Genomic DNA, 19942 nt, shown 5'->3' on the forward strand with positions numbered 1-19942 from the left:
AAAAAAAATAAAAATAAAAATTAAAAATAAAAATCCCAGTAACCTGGAGTCAGAACCCAGACTAAGGCAAGCACAAGGTTTTGTATTTGGAGGCGTACCGAACGGCCCAGTTTCTCCCCTACGACCAAATGACGCAAAGCAACCTCGTATTCCGAGCCTGATTCGCTTATGGCGGAACGGTGCGCGCTCGGCGGCCATCCGCCCCTCGTAAATAATTTCACAGGGAGGAAACCTCTTCATCGCATTCGCCTCGTCCCCACCTTTCCATAAATACCCACCCCCCTTCCTTCCCTTCTCCCACACATTCCCATCCCAGATCTCGATTCCAAACGCAAACTAAACCCCCCAGATCTTAAATAATAGAGAAGAAAAAACCCAATGGCCTCCTCCTCCGAGCCCAACCGCGACTCCGCCGCCGCAGCCGGATCGGAATCCAACGGCGCATTGGCCTCCTCGATCCCGGCGGCGGTGCCGGAGCGCCGGAAGGTGGCCCTGGTCGCCGGCATCACCGGCCAGGACGGCTCGTATCTGACCGAATTCCTCCTCGGCAAAGGCTACGAAGTCCACGGCCTGATCCGGCGTTCGTCCAACTTTAACACGGCCCGGCTCGACCACATCTACGTGGACCCCCACAACTCGTCCAAGGCCCGCATGAAGCTCCACTACGCCGACCTCTCCGACGCCTCCTCCCTCCGCCGCTGGGTCGACTCCCTCCTCCCCGACGAGGTCTACAACCTCGCCGCCCAGTCCCACGTCGCCGTCTCCTTCGAGATCCCTGACTACACCGCCGACGTCGTCGGCACCGGCGCCCTCCGCCTCCTCGAGGCCGTCCGCTCCTCCTCCGCCTCCTCCGGCAGGACCATCCGCTACTACCAGGCCGGCTCCTCCGAGATGTTCGGTTCCACCCCCCCGCCGCAGTCCGAGACCTCCGCCTTCCACCCCCGCTCCCCCTACGCCGCCGCCAAGGTCGCCGCCCACTGGTATACCGTCAACTACCGCGAGGCCTACGGCCTCTTCGCCTGCAACGGCATCCTCTTCAACCACGAGAGCCCCCGCCGCGGGGAGAACTTCGTCACCCGCAAGATTACTCGCGCCGTCGGCCGCATCCACGTCGGCCTCCAGACCAAGCTCTTCCTCGGGAACCTGTCGGCCGCCCGCGACTGGGGGTTCGCCGGGGACTACGTCGAGGCCATGTGGCTCATGCTGCAGCAGGACGAGCCCGGCGACTATGTCGTCGCCACCGACGAGTCGCACACTGTCCAGGAGTTCCTCGAGGCCGCCTTCGGGTATGTCGGGCTGGATTGGAAGGACCATGTGGTGATCGACAAGAGGTACTTCCGGCCCGCCGAGGTCGATAGCTTGAAGGGGGACTCGTCCAAGGCCAGGAAGCAGCTGGGGTGGAAGCCCAAGGTCGGGTTCCAGGAGCTGGTCAAGATGATGGTGGACCGGGACGTTGAGCTTGCCAAGAGGGAGAAGGTGCTGGTCGACGCTGGCTACATCGATGCTCAGCAGCAGCCATAGAAATGTCGGTCTCATTCGTCCATCAAAATCTCGATTTATGCTTACTTGCATCTAAATTTCAGTTTCATTTGTCTAGATAATTTTTTTTTTCCCAAATAATATCCATGTTCTCTGGGGAAATGTGGCTCTAGTGTTCAAAATTCTGCTGTGATATTTCTTTCTTTCATCAATCAAATAGATGTTCGTTTCGTTCGTGTAATTTCTCTGTTATTAATACCAAATGTTATTGTTTTAAATTGAATCCCGTTCGCTATTATTGATTCATCGATTAGTTTATTCATCGATGCATAATTGCTGGATCCATTACTCTGTGTTTTGCTTCGACATGCATTGTTCATCTAAGAATGGTAGCAGAGAGAATGGATCAGATCTGGTATGATGTATTTGGAGTTTTATTCTGTATGGTGAATAATACTAATTGTATATCTTGTGAAGGATTGAATCTGATCAAATGTATTTGGTTTCATGGGCCAACTGTAGATCTTGTCCGTCCGCAGCTCCAAGTGCTTTTTAATCCGAGCACCTTCTGCATTGTATATCCTATCATAGGTTGTTTGATTGTAGATGAACTCTCTCAGCTTGGCTTTGTGTGCATTAATTATTTCTGTACAGTTTTATCATGGTTGGAACAGACTCTGAGTTGTTGTCTGTTGATAATTTGGTGTCATCCTCTGTTTCTTGCTTAGCCTTAATTGCAGGTTCTGCTCGAAGTCTTTCTATGAGAAAGAATTGGATCTGATCCAATCAGTTGTTGCTGACCCTACGTTCCATATTGTTCTGCATAAAAGTCTAGCGTTTGATGCAATTCCAAAGGGTCTGCCACAAGAAAACTTCTTGTTGGTTCGGTTTGTTTTGATATTTAGAATAATGAATCTCCTTGATTGACATTAGTCTTGTAACTTACGGATACTTCCATCTCTAATACCGCTTTTCAATGACTCGTTTTCTTTATTTCACTTGCTTATTAATTTGTTTTGCTGTTGGGCATTGTGGTTCTCATTAGAGTTCGACATATAAGCTACATTGCTACATCGTGGCTGCTGTCTAGAAGGATTATTCCCTTTCAGTGATGGATGTGTACTTGGCTTGTCTAGGATGTATGATTTAACAGTAGTAGGAGGTGCTTATTTGATGTGGTATTCTCTAGGTGGATAAGCAAATGCTGGCTAAATGATATAGTATTAGAAATTTTGAGTTTTCTGTTGTGAGATGTGCAACAGGAAAAATACGACGAGAAAAGGTTTCAAAAAGTGTATGGATCAGAACATAACCGAATGGTCAATGGACAATTTAAGCCTCAAAGGATATGGATGGTGGAGGTAATCAGGTATGCAATCAGATTTCCATGTGATATGGGGAAAAAAAAAGAAATTAAATATCAAATATAGGAGAAAGGATTAGTTAAATGTATGGGTTGGTGTTACATGTTTTTAGTATGGTAGATTCAGATGTTTTTATAGGTTGGGTTGCGAAATGATCTGTTGACAGTATGAGCAAGCTTAAGAGCAGCTGCAAGTATCATGGAAAGGAAAATGAAGAAAGCAAGGTTTGGAAACTTGGTTTAGTTTCAGCTTCGACCAGACCTATTGACTTGTGGTTTCTATTGTTCTTGTGGTTTGGAAAGTTCCAATCTGAGTTCTGGAGTTTGGTTTCAAAACAGACAGGAATGATTGAGAAGAATATAGAAAATGAAGCATTTCAAGAAAACGTACAAAATTTCAGAGCATCATGTAATGTGAATAATACTGGATGCATGCTTTCAATGTTTGGAGCTGAAAGTTTGATATTATAATAAAATGAAAACTATATTGGAAACCAATGTAAATGCAAGAAAGATCATGTTATACATCATCTCAAAAGTTTAATATATGATTTAGTTGTTTGATAAAGGACTAATTATCAATGCATAACTGTGTGAATATTTTTTAACAATCAAATGTAAAAACATAAAAGACAACATCAGAGACTAACATTAACTTGATATGCTAAAAAAACATGAAGTCAGGACTTTTGTTCCTTAATGCTGCATGAATTGTTAGGCTTTTTGAAGCCAAATTTGGTTGGTGCCAGGGCTCAAGAAGCAAGGGAATTACTTGAAGTTTTCATTTTTTGGGGAGGTGGAGGTTGTGGATGTGCTTTCTATGACTAAATGTAGTACATCAAAAGTAAATTTGACAAGAAGATACTCACACAACATGAATGGTTGGTCAGTATTCATGGAGCATGAATTTGTTTGAGTGGGAAGAACCATTTGATGAAAATTTCTGGTTGCGAGAAGTAATTTACATTGAAAATTCCATGTTTAGAAATAAAACAACAGTTACTAGAGATGAGAAATGCTACTATATGATTTAAAACCCCTTATTTTAACTTTGAAAAATCAAACAGTAGCTTAGAATTAACACTAACTACCGAAATATACTTAAAGAACTGAAGAGATGTTCTTGAAATAATAATAGTAAAGGCAAATAATGAATAAACATATTATCCGAGGCTACTTTTGGCCAGATCAGGCGAAACCTCCAAAACTGGCAAAAACTAACAAAACTGATGGTAAGTTTGAGCTCGATCTTTTTCAGAAAGTGGTGGGGGATACACCCCACCCCCCTCCCTCCCTCCCCTCAAACCCCAAAATGTGTAGGTGGGAATCGAAAGCTTCAGCTTGGTCTTGGCCGAAACTGATCGTTTTTGGTTGAATAACAGGGGCTGAAACTTGAAAGAAAAGAGAACAGTTACTTTCTGGCTACCTTAGAATCACTTGGGAACATAAGCAGGAGAATGGAGATTCTGTGGAGAGTATTATAGATTTTATGTTTCTTGCAAGTTGTGGTGAAAACGAGTTTCAAAGCATTTGTGAAATTTATATAGCATGTGACATACTAGTCGGCTGGTAGTTTTCCCCCAAGTCTTCAGTGGGATTCTTTGAAGTCCAGTTTCACCCCAAGAATTGCGAGTTCTTTTACTGTAAACATATTTTTTCATTGATCCAGCATCTAGTGACGGTCTTGGGACAACCTGAACAAGCTGCTTGCAGCATATCTGACTTGGTTGCACCATGATTTCAGTTGCTTATCTTTGCTCTTGAAATGTGGTCTTTTTCCCACCCTTTTTGCTTGTTTCTTTCTCTCTTTGTTTTATTTTTTTTTTGGAGAATATTCTTGAAATGTTGCCATGTTCTTTTTTGCGTGTTTATGATCCTTGTCCTTGAATCTTCTGCTGTTGAAGAAACTCAAGTAAACTCTCATCCTTCTTGAACAGAAGAGGTAGTCACTTTCATCCTTTTTTTTCAGAAAAAAAAAAGCTGGGCAATCATGCAGAATATATTGTTCAAAGCAATTTGAAATTCTACATATATAGAATTTTTGTTGCAGACTCTCTCTGGCTGGAAACCATGAAAATGAGCTTCAAAGGAATTCTAAATCATACTCTTTGAATCATTGTTGTCTCGAGCTTGACTCTCACCTTGTTAGTTAGGGATCCTCCTCCTCCTGTTTTGTGAGTCTTTCCCTTTGCCAACCATTAAACATTGACAATCAAATGATGGAGCTGAAACTATTATTTGAGACTACTTTCATTTCATTCTGTTTGGCGAAGCCCCTCCAGTTCCAATTTAATACACTTATTTTTACCTGGGATCTGCTGATCTGGCTGTCCAATCAACTTGTCCCTTACCTCTTGCCCTCAAATATCACCTAGATAATATGATGATAACTTAATTTTTGTGCATGGTTTTGAACAGTCCTCTCTCTGCTGCATTAAAAAGCCTTGTTTTGATCTTGGGAACATACATGCTCCTCCTTTGCACTTAAACTAAGTGACCTTGAACTGTCTAGCTGGAATCCTCAGGGTGCACTGTTTTATTCATCCCTGTTCAACAAACTAATTTCTTATCCGGCTATGATGGGGGATTGTGGAAGTGAAGCACCAACAATACATTCATTGTCAAAAACTACTAACAGTTCCTTAAACACGGAGGGGTGCACTCTCATTTCGGCCCTTTGATATGAAAGCTACTGATCTCTAAAAAGGTGAAACTGTTCTATTGGTTAATTTATCACAATAAGATACTTACAACTGATAACCCAGCAAAAAAAGTAGTTTTTTTGCATCAGATCATGTCCATTTTGTGAATACCAAGAGGAATTGGTAAACCATCTTATGCTCGGATGTCAATATTCTCACTCTTTATGGAAGAGTACTAGAGAACTTCAACATCCCGCTATTACCTCTAATCGAGCTCTAGGGAGAATGGAGAGCATCCCTACCAAAGAATATCTTGAACCGGACAATGGATTCCATACCCGCTGTCACCAGCTGGGATATCTAGTTTTAATCACGTCGTTTAATATCCCCGATGTTTATATGCGTCAGCTAATTCCTCTTTTGACGACACTTACCAAAAAGTGTCAATAAAACCTTGAGGTCTATTACCAACCGTCACAACTTTCCGACGCTTTCTCCAGCAAATAACAGTCGGCATTATCTTTTATCTCTGTAGTGTGTTTTGGTTCCAATCATACTCCTATCAAGAGATCGCGAAATAGATCCTCTTCCTTTTCAGCATTTGGATTTCAAGCCCCCAGCAGAAGTCTGGATAGTAGTACCAAGCAGTTGTATGGGAGTCTTCTTCAAAATAGGCCAAATCGATTGAAAGGCGGCGCTGATCGAAGCAAAATACAATAGATAGAAAATTCAATCGAAGAATAGAGGTTTCCCCTCTAAAGTAAATCACCTCAAGATGTAGCCACGTTGGGATAGGTCCCCATAGTTCTCATAAATAAAGAGCTCAAAGCTCCTCTGTATATAATATTTTTAGAATTTTATATTTCCATCCTGTATATTAAATACGATGTAATAAATAATAACAGGGAATACCTCCATTTTCATTTCAAAAAAAAAAAAAAAGAATGTTGCTTTCAAACATGTTGTCTATCTCAGCACAAGAGGCAAACAATTGCTTTTTGTTCCCCTTTTTCCCTCCTCTAATTTTGTTGTTTTTTTGGAACATAGCTTGTCCCTAATAAGATTGGCTAAGATACAAGGCTTGCTTGTAAGTTTCATGGCATTTGATGCACCGCTGGATCCCAAAAATCGATCGATCTCCATATTTGCTGAAGATTGTTATAAGTCCTAACTTATCCCAAAAATCAACAATTCCATCTTGAGACACAAAACTGCCCTTTATATTGAACAAGCCTGAGGTCCTTTTAGGACAACCTGATTAAAGCTCTTAGAAGCTTATCTTAATGCCTTAGTTCATTGGATCATCATTCCAGTTGTCTGTTTTTTCTCTTCAAGAGTGATCTTGTTTTCCTTTATGTTTTTTTTTTTTTTTTTTTTTTTTAAGAGTCTGAATTCATTGGTTTTGCTGTTGAAGAAACTTCAATCAACATTTCTCCTTGTTGAACAGCTTGAGTTAGGTCTGCCCCCTAGTTTATGTCTAGTTGAGAAGCATGAAGATTGTTTAGTTCAAATCACTTTTTAAAAAATGCAATACATACATGCATATATGTATGTATGTGTGTTATGTATCCTAGAGGTTGCTTCTTTTGCTCTCTCCACACACACAAACACACATACACACATATACATACATATGGATATATACATATGTAGCAAGCATGAAGATTGTTTTCAACAGCCTGCTACATAAAGGATTCCTAGGAACATAATGATATTTATTGTTCTCAATCCAGGAAAGGGGCCCCAAGCTAGTTTCTCAGATGGAATTTCTGCACGTTTCTTGTATCAATCCCTCAAAAGTTGTATCATTTTGACACCTAGTTTCTGGTAAGAAGGTACATAAGGTGCTGAATTCAACTAATAATGCCATGATAGCTGCACGAGTGGTCCAGACCAGTCAGAGTGATGTTTCAAGAGATTATTCAGCTTTCTTTTTTTTTTTCTCAGGAAATTCATTACCATTTCATTTGTTATGCTACCTTGTTGGTTCAATCTTGTCGGTGAGGCCAGGTCTCGATCCAACTGTAGATGCTTCATTGTGACCTGAATGTCATGTATTCGAAACATAAAAATAGTTTTTCCATACGTAGAGATAAGATTATACATGTCTAAGCCTTCTCTGACCCTACAGTGATACGAACCTCGTGTACTGGGATACTGCGCTGTTGTAATCACGCTGTACTTGTTAAAGATCAAATTATCTCTCGGCAGTGTGATGAAGAAGAGCTGACTGCCATGAACCTGAAAACAGGATCACATAATTTTCTATCTAATCCTAGATAGCAAGGTTTCATGCACTGTATGTAGTGATATTTGCTACTCCGCTTCTAAGGAGTGAGAGAGTGAGAAAAGCTGAAGAGAATTTCCTGCATTGAAGGCATGGATCTGAGAGGACCTATGAAAACGTTGGTTCACAAGGCCTTCGCAGTTGAATTATGTGCAGATTCTGAGTGCACCCACTGTGTCCTCATTGGTAATCGAGCATAAAGTTATGGACAAAAAGCTCCTTAACATTGGGTACGTGCTCTTACATGTCATTTTGACATGGCCCAATCTGTCAAATAATCCCTCATCTGGCATAATTTTGACATGCCAAGCAAATTTAAGACATCTCTGAATGTAAAAAGTGTGACGCTGATAGTATTGCTCATTTAACCAGTGAGACTGTGATAATGATCAGGGAGATTGGCATGCAGCTTCAAGTAGTAATAGAAACATTGATGTATATGCTCCTTGGGAGAAAAATTAAGGCCGGCCACATGACCTAACCCATTAACCCGACCCGTATTCAACCTGCCATAAGTAGGTTTCGATTTAAGTTAAATGGGTTTGAATCATAAACAGATCGACCCATTTAACCTGCTAACATTTAGGTCAGATTTGGATTTTAGATATCTTATCCTTTTAACCTATTTAATATTCAGGTTGGTTAGTCCAGTAACCCGTTTGACTATTTAATATCTGTTTAAAACCTATTTAATCTGTTTCTATCCTATTTAACCCGACATGACCCGTTTAGCCTAGACATGTTACCAACTACTTCATATAATTGATAAAAAAAACCATCCACATAAATACTTGTAAACACACCTCTGTGTTTGAACTTGAAGCCTCCTCCCGTTATGAGATGGTTGTGACCTGGTCATACAAGGCCCTGGCCTGGCCCAAGTTTGGAATTTACATTGTCCTTTTACGAATTGGGCCTTGTGAGGTTTAACAATATTAGCCCAACGTAAGGGCCCGATATTAGCCCATGCCGTGAGTTTCTCAAGACAGTAGTTCATCAAGCCCGCATAGGCCATTTGACATCCTAGACTCGGCAAGTTGAAACGCATTTGAAACAAAATGGTAACCAAACTGCTTGCTTGCTGATTCAACGTGGCAAGCAATGCGTCCACGTGGCTGACGATGAATGGCACAACCTTCATGAACCACACTGATTCTTAACAATATTGCCCCTACAAATAACAATGTAACTATTTAAGTCTATATGCATACGAGAATGTCTGAACCATGCTTTACTCGCCTTCTCAAATTGTTGCAAATCCATAAGTATTAATTTGCTAATAAGAAAGCTATGCCGTCTCCATGTTATTGCTTTAATAACAATGTCTGCGACTTAGACTGATGACCCGAAAAAGCCCTAGGCAACTTGTCGATTGGTTTGGTTTGAGTTGAAAATTACGAATCCAAATTCAAACCAGTTTCGAAACATGAAGCGAACTTGTCATGCAGGTCTTCAAAGTCAGATCGGACCAGACCTAATCCGACCTGATCCAATCATAGTGCTACTCAAAATATACCAATTGTAGCAGTACACACACCACCTCTGAGCCCATCAACTTGCTTTCTTCATTCTTGAAAAAAAACCTAGGCAACTTCCCATTGGTTTGGTTTGAGTTGAAAATTAGGAACCCAAATCCAAACCGGTTTCAAAACATGAAGCGAACTTGTCGCGCAGGTCTTCAAAATCAGGTCAGACCGGACCTAATCTGACCTGATCCAATCATAGTGTTGCTCAAAGAATACTAATTATAGCACTACACACTCCACCTCTGAGCCCATCAATCTGCTTTCTACATCCTTGAAAAAACTTAGGTAACTTGTTGATTGGTCTAGGTTGAGTTGAAAATGACAAACCCAAATCCAAACCAGTTTTGAAACATGATGCGAACTCGGTGCATAGGTCTTCCAAATTAGATCAGACCGAACCTAATCTGACCTGATCCAATCATAGTGCTGCTCAAAACATACCAACTATAGCACTACATACTCCACCTCTGAGCCCATCAACATGCTTTCTTCATCCTTGGCTACTCGAAATCCACCCTTGACAATGGGACCAATTACCAGCTTAAAAGTCTTCCCTGCGCCTCCAATCTACGGCCACTTTCTCTCATCAGTGCCTGCCTCCTTAAATAGACGGCATACTCCTCCCATGGGCCAACACCCCCTCTCTTAGCCTTCTCAAAAAGCCCATACTTCCAAGCTACAACAGCCTTGCATAACACGTATGATATAAAGCAAAAAAAAATGTTAACAATAAATAGACAGCACTTGGGCAATGGAGGAACTACAAAAAGGAGGATAGGTGAAGAGAGATCGACCACATTTTGAAGAAGAAGAAGAAGATAGATGAATGGGTATAGTAGGTCTTTGTTAGAAGTTCTGCATGTTGATTTCATATAAGCAAACTGGATTATTATTAGTTTCTGGGGAGTACTGAATTATATTGTTTGTAGATCTTTGCAGCACTCTTTTTATGTAAGGTGATATGGGACCACCTACCGACCAGAGCAGTGCTGAGCATACATGGTTTGGAGATTTCTGCGGAGTGCGGGGCTTGCGGTGCAGAGGAGTCAGTGGACTCCGTGCTATTCTAGTGCACGTGGGCGAGGTCGACATGGCAGTGGATAGGGATCCCGGAGGAGGCTTGGCGTGAGAGGCGACTTTTCCTATAGTTGATACGACAGTGGCTGGCTAGTCCTTGAACATGTCAGGAGGCCATTAGAGTGACTTGCACAGCCCACCAGATCTGGCTGGCAAGGAACGCCCGTACCTTCGGCGAGCGCAGGATGTCGCCGAGGTTGGTTGCGGAGTCCGCTCGAGCACTGGCGATGGAGTCCAGACCCACCATCCCTTCAGATATACCCTTGACAGCTCGAAACACCTGAAGTTCCTTCTCTGCTCAGGCAGCTCCTTGGACGGTGTTTTTCACCTGGGAGCCCCCACCTCCAAGTTTCCTCAAGATCAACTTTGACGGATCGGTGCTGGATGGAGGTACGCGAGGCGGGGCAGGGTTTGTTATACGGGACCCTAACTCCAGGGTAGTGGTAGCAGGCGGCTGCCAATTGTTCGACATATCAGTTTCGGGGGAGGAGTTGCGAGCGACCTAGGCCGGTCTTCACCATGCGCGGCAGGTGCTGCGGGCCGACTCAATCATCCTGGAGGGCGATTCGGCTACGGTCATTGGGTGGATTCAAAGGGGTCTGAGTGGTGAAAGCACAGACCACCCTCTGATCCGGGATATTGGGATAATGGTGAGGAATGGTGTAGCCTTCAAGGCCAAGCATGTGTTCAGAGAGGCCAACGGGACGGCTGACTGGGTGGCTGCCTACGCGGCCCACCACTCAGGATACGCCCTATGGTCAGGAGAGGGGGAGCTGCTACTGGCACTCCGCGAGATTGTGTTTTTTGATTTTCTTAGGTGTATTCGTACGCGCATTGTCTGAATAACCCACAAAAAAAAAAAAAGAGGAGATTTTGAGCTCGCTTAGGAGCATTGTTCACAGGGGGTGGTAATCAGTGTGAACAGGCATGTATGCTGTTATATGTTAATGATAAGCTTCTGCTCCTTCTGCTCCTTATGTATGTATGTATGTATAGAACCCATATCAGCAGGCCCCACAATGCTTGGTAGTCATAGTCCATGGGACCATAGTTGATGAGAGAACTTTCCCATGGAGAATATTGTATGAAATCGTGATTTCCTCGATCTCCATTTAATGATAGATTCACTTGCAATGCGATTTAAAAAGAGACATCATTGCTCCATTTCCTGCTAGATGTTAACATGGTGTTCTGGAAAAGGGGATGATGCACCAGATGTTCCTATACTTCTCTAACTCTTCTTTCCTTTCACTCTCGTTTGGTATTCTCCATATTGAAGCCTTCACATTCTTCCCACATCCAAAACAAGTTTGGTCTATGGGATAATAGTTGATGAGAGAACTTTCCTGTTTAAAGGGATGACTCTTGGAAAATATTGGAAGAAATCAAGATTTCTTCAAGATTCACCTGCAACGTGATATGGAAAATTGTTAAACCTGATTGAAATAATCATTTCAATCTAGAGCATTTAGCTGCGAGTCAGTGGGCGCTTTGCATGTTGATTCGGTAGAACACCGCCTCTGACTTTCTAGACCCAGAATCCTCGATGGCATGCTTTTTGCACCAGAGTGCACTATTCTGGATAGCCACTACATCATCAATCTCAGAGACGGACAACTGCTGCTCATTTGTGGAGCACCAAGCACGACTGCTCGCATTTCTGCAATGAGCAGCAACCATCCATCTCCGAGATTGATGACAACATTCTACGATGCAAAAGATGCACCGCAAAGGATTCGAAATCGACTTTCTATTGGAAAAAAATTCTCCCCTGCAAAACCCTTAGGATTTTGAGAAAATTTTGAGCGGCTCTTGTCACCGAGCTACTCCACTGAGCCCTGATCCATGATCCATGATTCACATTGCTCAGCATGCTCTCTCCAGCTTCTCAGACCCACAGGGTTCTCCAGGTGCTAAGAAATACCAAGCAGGTCCCCAAGAGGAACTGGAATGTGGGGAGTGGCATCCTCAGCAATGGTGGAGAAATGCTCGACTGAACCATTCCAACTGCTCGCCTCGCTTTCTTGCTTATCCTAATTAGCAACAGGAAAATTCTTGACACTGTCTTGTGCTATGAATACCAACAAGCAGGACAAATTTCTCTGTCAAAATAGACATGGAAGGAGCAAGAAATTCGATTCTGTAGCCAAACACTGGCTATAACCTATTGTTTTCAGACATGGATCTTCCATTGCCCCTGCATGATGTCTCGCATGCAGATGAGGATGCTGGTCCACCCTGGAAGGAGTCTGAATCTAGTTTGTGGTTCACCGGGTCACAAAATGTGTTTCAGAAACATGTTAAACCATCCTATCATCAACCTTGGGTATAGGTTCAAGAAAAAGAGAAAAAATGAACATATAGCATAACCCTGGTTGATTTGCACCCTGCGACACAGTCTTCGGCCTCGAGAAGATGATTTTGTGTTAGCCTTGGTGTCTCATTACAAGCCCATCTGATCAGATGATAGTAATGTAGAAGGCAGTCTCGGTTTATTGCAATCAAAACTCAAAAACTTTTGGTGCAAATAAACACATCAGGCTTGTTCTATGAAAGCACAAAACAACCTTCTGGACTCCAGTCATATATCACACACATAAAAAGCCGACATAACAAACTATGGGCCGAAGCTTACATCAAACAGTAGCATACATCATGTTATCTTGATCTGCTTCTTGCCCATTTGTTGCACCATATGCCAATAACAAAAGCGCAGGATGTATTAAAATCACTACTGAAGTAGCTAATTTCGATGGACCTCGAAATCCATACCATTTTTTTCAGGATGAGTACAGATCATGTTGCTCAGAAGGCTTTTAAGATCATCTTTGCCATCTCCTCTCTGAAACAGACATTTTCAAGATGTGTGAACGACATCAATAAACTAGAACAAAGAGGATAGCTATTATTAATCAGCTAGATAGCAAAATTATAGCTTAAGAACATGTTCACTCAGCAATGTCCACAATCCTGATAAACAAATTGGATGAATTTGAACTCATACATACCATATCAAAGGGAGGTTTTAAAATTTCAAAAAACAGTTAATTTTTCATTTTTATATATTAAATTCAATTTAGCTTTTATTATTGTCTTGTAAAGATTCAATTAAGTGCATATTGAAAATCCCACACCCTATTTCATACATGTTTCGTCTCTCTAACATCCACCGCACGTATTCTCTATTCCTTTCCCATATCCCAATCTGAATATCACCGCATCAGCTAAAATTAACCTCCCAAGACCTAACCAACCTCGTCCAACCCCAAAATCGCCTCCCACCCCTCCCCGCCCTTCCTTCGCTACAAAAAGAAGAAAAAAGAAAAGGAGAAAGGAAAACATGTTACTCTCCATCTCCATGTTTTCAGTTTTCTTAATTTTCTTAGTTTTTTTATATTGCTTTACTTTATATGTTCTGATTATTTGTATTCTGCTATATTTTCTGTATTTATGGTACTTCAGTTATCTTTTATTTAACTTATTTTTGCTTCCTAGGCTGCACTTTTTGTTTCTTTTTCACTTTTTTTGTATTTAATGTTTAATTGTTTCTCATGTTTTCTCTTTCACATTATTTTTTCAACTAGTGTTATTAATCTTCTATTCTAGACGTTCATCTTTGATTTTTTTTCTATTATAATTTACATTTGTTAGATTTTGTCCATATTATATTTATTTATTATTTTATTATTTTGTTTTATTAGAATACTCAGGCTGTAAAAAAAAAATTCATTTTTATATTAGGTATATTATATGATTGACCATAATTAGATAGCTAAATTTAAAAAGACATAATTAATATCCATATTATATTTACTGTTTGTTTTCTCAAATGTGTAACAGGCGACTGTTCGCCAGCCCACAGACAGCACATGTTTTCTAGTTCTGAAAGAGTATATGTTTAGAAAATTCTTATACCGTAATCACAGAATAGAAGGAAGCTCAATCCACGTAGGGTGAATTTCTATATTACAAATTTCTATAGAACTACAATTTTGGATGATCAAATTATTTAAATTTACTAATTAAAGCAACAACTGTCATTTGTCATGCTAGTGCCATAAACTGAAACAAGTTCTGCAAAGTTGTAACACCTTACGAGCTAAAGTTGGCTTTGACACTGCCATTTCTATTGTCAGCAAACTCGAGTAGTAGGAGAATAATAAGACAACTATTTGACTTCAACCTAGTGCTCCAAGCATGGTGTGACCACAAATGTTATAAAAAAAATAATATGGTGTTTTATGATCACAAATTAAAGTCCAAAGTTATATATTTTGTAACTTAGCATCCCAATCTATGCCTACTCAGGGAACTTATGACCAAATCCAATGACAGTTTATCCACAGATAATTGGATCACAGTATATGACAAAGATCTATTTTGGCTAGAAGAATGTAGTACTGCAAGCAGACCATAATGCCAAAACAAAATACAAGATTTGAGATTCTTAATATTTAAGTGCTAGGTCAATCAGCAACCACAATGACCGAAAGATGTTTACCGATTAGAATGATCCCATCAAACACTTAAATAGGAAGCATTATACTAGATGCACGGTGCATTAGATAAATCTGAATTAGTTGGATGAGCAAACTAAAGAAATCTAGTATCTGCAGCCCATGATAGTAGAATACGAAAGACTGAAAAGCTACCTGCAGAATTATGAGGAGAATGACTGGCATTGCCCTTTGAGTTCTGTTGTGCTTGTGATGTCGATCTCTGCATGCGTGGGGATGAACCCTGTTTGCCATTTGCTATAGGTAAGGAATGTCTTTTCTTCACATGGTTATCATGCACTTCAGGGCTTAATTTTGGAGAAATATTGGCATGGGCCTTGGCCCTTGCAGATTCAGTGGCTTGCATGTAACTTGGAAGGGAATTGCTACTGCTGATCCTAGGTTCATGATCAACATGATCTAGTTTAGCCATCCCGAATGAGTTACGCCTTTTCGCATTCTTTGAATCCCTTCGCAATTGCTCAGTACTGGTCCTTCCACCTGAATCATTGTTTAGATTAGATGGTGACTTCTTGCCTACCAATTGAGACCTTTGATTTTGAACAGGCACATTATTTTCTTTTTTGGTCTTTTTGGCATTCACAGATATCTGACTTGATGGTGTTCTCTGTGACTCAGGGACCATTGTACGGCTTTTGGGGGTTCCTTCTGGTGATGACTGAGTGGAACTTTCCAGTTGAATCGGCATATCTGATGTGGTTGGCTCAGCTGGCTGATGTTCCACCTGCACTACATTACTGGCAGCAGGTGACTTGAGTAAATTTCCATCACTTTCCACAGATCTTTGCGACTGAAGGGCCTCCTTATCAAAGGACAAGTTCTTTTCTTCAATATTCATTTTAACAAGATTATGATCAGTATCAGCATCGCCATTGACATCATAGTGGCCCTTCTCCAAAGCTCCAATTTCTAGGACAATTTCCCCACCTTCAGTTTCAGATCTGTCCGGTGAATCAAGTGTGGAGGAGATAGAAATTTCAGTGCCGCATTCTGAAGCAGCATTTTGAACTCTTGGATCATGAGATACTGAGTTCTCCGTTAAGCTTATGTCCTTACTCTCCTTTGAAGCATCTACTTGAAAATAAAAGCTATTTAATTTCAACTTGGCTGCAGCATCTTGACAAGCAGAATTACTAGACCTGCCAATAGAAGAGCTCGAGCTCAGCGCTTCAAATTTTGACTGTGCAGCAGCAAATGCTGGATTGCATGGTTTTCTCAACCCTTGTACAAGTTTCTTTCCTTCAGCTACTGGTTCAAAAAATGCACTTTTAGAAGTATTCTTCAAGCTGTTGCAGTCAAAATCATGCTTCTCAGAAGCATTATCAAGAACTATCTTTGCAGCTGGATTTGATTCCAAATGATTTTGACTTGATAGAGAATCAATAATTGTTTCATTAACATTCTCAATCTTTGTACAATTCTCTTGTGTGATACCCAAAGTCTCATTCTTGAACTGAGTTTTATCCTGGTCATCTTTCACTAATGAACTTAAGCAATTATCTGGAACAGATATTGGAGCCTCGAACTTCAAGGTACCAGAACTTTTAGTTGACACATCCGCTTCACCACTAGCTGGTACTCTTATTTCATCGGAAGCTATCTCTGCATCAGACGGCATAGAGACTGCAGGTGGAACCTCTTTTCTTGCTTCATAATCAACCAACTCAGTGTTTCCTTCTTGGCTCATATGACCCTGAATAAGTTTTGGCTCCAGTTGCTGTCCTATATCTGATGAAGTCACAGCCATCCACCTCTCCAACCATTTCCATGCTGAATCATCAGATTTTGAAGTATCGCATTTTATTTGAATGGGTTTTTCCCGTGTCTTAGCCTCCAAAAGCTTGTACAAATTGAAACATGTAAATTAATTTGATGAAAAAGTAAATTAATTTTAAAGGAAATCAGATTAAGATAACGAACCACTGTTTACAACATACTAAACTTGTAAAAAAGATAGATAACTCATACCCGACAAGCAAATCGATTTGAAAGAAGTATCTTGGTTGAGGAATATGTTTTATTTGGCTTCATGCAAGAATTTCCCTTTTCCTGAACCAAAAAAAGATCAAACTGATAAGAGATAAAACAAATATAATGTTTCGCAAGAAGAAGAGGAAACCACTTTTTATAGCATGTGACAACAACTACCAGACAATGTTCATAGATCAGTTGAATCATAAGTACAAATACTACTTTAAGAACCCCTCCACCTTCTTCCCAAAATGCAATCAAAAATTGATTCTCTAATGAACGTTGACTAAGCCAAATTTATTTATCACTACTTCCAGTAGACTGAGCTAAATGAACAAATATTGCAGCTTTAAAAGGCAACATAGCAAGAGAAAACATAAAAGTAACAAAAATATTCAAATCCCTATGGCACTCAACCACAAAACATTTGTTGATGCTGTGATGGTAGTGTCCGAACAGAGTCAGCTGTCCTACAAGCAGCATCTTGCTAGATCAAGAGTTGCCTTCACTAAGATCTTTGATTGCCATTTAAGGCTAGAAGAAGCCACTCACAAATTCTTATAAAACAAATAATGGAATTCTTGTTGTTATTTAAAACATAATGATTAAAATCGGTGAAGTAAATTATTTTATGCAACTGCGAGTTTGTTTTTCTATAGGATGCAAATCAATATCGGTGAAGCAAAAAATCCATTACCAATAATCTTAACATCTGGGCATGTACCTGGAGGTCAACCTCTTGTGCAGCTGACTTCTCAGCGCGACGAGCTCGCAAATGCGCCTGCAGTTTTACAATGGCTTGGACACAACGCAATGTTCCGATGGCCTGTCTCCTAACCAAATGTCCACGTACAGCTGCTTGCAACTTGACAACAGTCTTAAGTTTTTGGAATTCTCTCCTAGCCTGAACATATTCACAGGAAATCGAAGAAATATAATACAAACCCTTGGAAAATACAAAAAGTAGTTGCAACTGAGAAAAGAATATACCAAGTATCCCCGGGTAGCAGCCTGAATGACAATAGCAACAGATTCATCGAGGTTGATGTCACTGGCAGGGAAATTTTCATTTTTTGCCAGAGGATTAGCTACTTCAGAATCCATGCCAGCAGATGGCAATGGGAAAGTTTCGTTTATCCTTTGTTCTATGGTTTTTTTTTCTGGAATAGAAGAATAGATTGGAGAATCAAAAGTATTGGTCACGACTTCTGTGCTTTCCTTGTTATAGCTGATAGACACGGATTCTGAGACCACACTGTTGCTTAGTACTCGGTGCCTGGCTGATCTCTTTCGGAAGCTCCATCGGCGTTTATCTGATGAAGCTTTGCTCTGAGAAAGAATGGATCAAAAGTCAGAAATCCTCTCATCATTAAACAATAGTAAGATAGTATGGGACAAGCATTGATGGAATCTGCCTATCTAAAGCATTATATGCTGCCAATGACAGAGGAAGAAATCCACATACAATGCTCGAGTTATATTATTTTGGTATCACATCATAATGTCTCTATGCCTCTGAGCATGACAAATTAAATTCATCAATTAGGCAAGTGTTAAGCAAGCGTTCAATTTAAGTAATGTTTGCAAGATATTCAAATAAGTTGTGTAAGCTAATAAGATAAAATAAATAATGGGATTGTGCTAGTCAACCTGCATTTTCCAACTTGTGCAAAATCCAAGCAAAGGCATTCTCGAACTCAGATCCATGGTGCTGGACAATTGCTCATGTCTTCTTTTTTCTCTCTCATGAGCATCTCTTAAATTGGTCCAGCCAGATCTAGTGGTGGGTGTCCTCAGAAAATCAAAGATTACAAAATACAGTTGTTGGCTAAATTAAAGTTTTGGATCAAATTAAGCATTACATCAAAATCAATTCTTTTCTCACGCATCTAATTTTGGACAATTCCACAGAGCCCTTGTTTTCTCACTTTCAGATCCAAGTGCGCAGAATATCCACTTAAGCATCACCAACATTTAATCATAGACAATATACACAAGTAACCATTTTCCCAAATCAGTGCGTTCCAGCAACCCAATCGATTCCCAACCTTCCTCCTAAAAGGGCACTACTTCCAGTAGAAAGGAAAATCAACGGACACAAACAAACATTGTGCTTCAGTGCAGCTAAGCAGCAACTCCCGATACAACACAGACACCCACCAAAAGTAAAAAGGAGGGGGAAAAGGACAAAAATGGCATTTTTATGAGACCTCTGCACTTTTTTAAGCACCCACATTCATGGATCTAGCAACAATCCGAACCAAATCCAAGCCAGAAAAGATCAAAATTTCACCCAAATTCCACCACAAGCCCCCTCCAGTCACAACTCAACCACAACCTAATCCAACGTCCGACCCTCACAAACTGATCAGAACCTCCACCAAGCTCCTCCAATTTCCCAACTAAATCATCAAAGAACAAGCTTCAACGCTCCAACCAAACGGAAAAGCACAGCAAAACAAGAAGCGACAAAGAGATCCAAATACCTCAGCCATCGAAACATCATCGTCGTCATTCGCATCGGCACTGCCATTGCAGGCAATGATCTTCAAGCAGGAGCCCTTCGATCTCCCCATCACCTCCTCGTCCGATTTTTTCTCGAATTTTTCTCCTTTTTCTCTAAGTTCGAGAGAGAGTGGGGGTGGTCTTCTCGGTTTCGCAGTAGCTGTTCAGCAGGTAGCAAACCGCTGCATACTTACTTTTTCTAGGGGACTCGGAATTGTCGGCTTTCTTTTTTTTTAAAAAAAAAAAAAAAAAGTGGTTCATTAAATCGGGTTTAATTCGGCGGCTGACGTCCACCATTAATTCGCACGCTCGCTCCCAACTGCTCGGCGTCGGCTCCTTGGCTTTGAACATGCCGATAAGGGAAAGAAACGCCTCTCTTCCGTAACTCCGTTCCGATTCGGTCAATGAGCGAAACTAAGAGGGTAGAGAATTTGAATAGATAGTCTATGTGTATAATGGATAATAATAATCATCTACAGAATAACTGTCATATTATTATTATTTTTATAAATTAATAGCAGAAATTCAACATCAAGCTATGACCATATAACCCAATGGTATGAATCAGAATGCAC

At 40.8% G+C, this 19942-nt stretch overlaps 2 protein-coding genes across 3 annotated transcripts; one reads left to right on the plus strand and one right to left on the minus strand.

Annotated features, from left to right (window-relative positions):
• The first annotated feature begins 161 nt into the window (after positions 1 to 161).
• Positions 162 to 1785, plus strand: LOC103700075 (GDP-mannose 4,6 dehydratase 1-like). The gene has a single exon (XM_008782048.3). The coding sequence runs from the start codon at positions 379 to 381 to the stop codon at positions 1519 to 1521; it is 1143 nt and encodes a 380-aa protein (XP_008780270.2). The 5' UTR covers positions 162 to 378; the 3' UTR covers positions 1522 to 1785.
• An 11059-nt stretch (positions 1786 to 12844) lies between these two features.
• Positions 12845 to 19570, minus strand: LOC103708215 (protein IQ-DOMAIN 32-like). 2 transcript variants are annotated; one of them, XM_008793036.3, is made up of 6 exons: positions 19349 to 19570; positions 17853 to 18191; positions 17587 to 17766; positions 16860 to 16940; positions 15027 to 16731; positions 12845 to 13216 (listed from the first exon to the last, which is right to left on the minus strand). In XM_008793036.3, exons 1-6 carry the CDS (start codon positions 19436 to 19438, stop codon positions 13197 to 13199), a joined length of 2415 nt encoding a protein of 804 aa, XP_008791258.2. In that variant the 5' UTR covers positions 19439 to 19570; the 3' UTR covers positions 12845 to 13196. The 2 variants fall into 2 exon arrangements, with proteins under 2 accessions (XP_008791258.2, XP_038970706.1); XM_039114778.1 differs by lacking the exon at positions 19349 to 19570 and adding an exon at positions 18513 to 19289.
• Between the last annotated feature and the right edge of the window lie 372 nt (positions 19571 to 19942).

This window comes from Phoenix dactylifera, chromosome 17 (genome assembly GCF_009389715.1).
Source record: "Phoenix dactylifera cultivar Barhee BC4 chromosome 17, palm_55x_up_171113_PBpolish2nd_filt_p, whole genome shotgun sequence".
In the NCBI taxonomy this organism is placed as follows: Eukaryota; Viridiplantae; Streptophyta; class Magnoliopsida; order Arecales; family Arecaceae; genus Phoenix; species Phoenix dactylifera.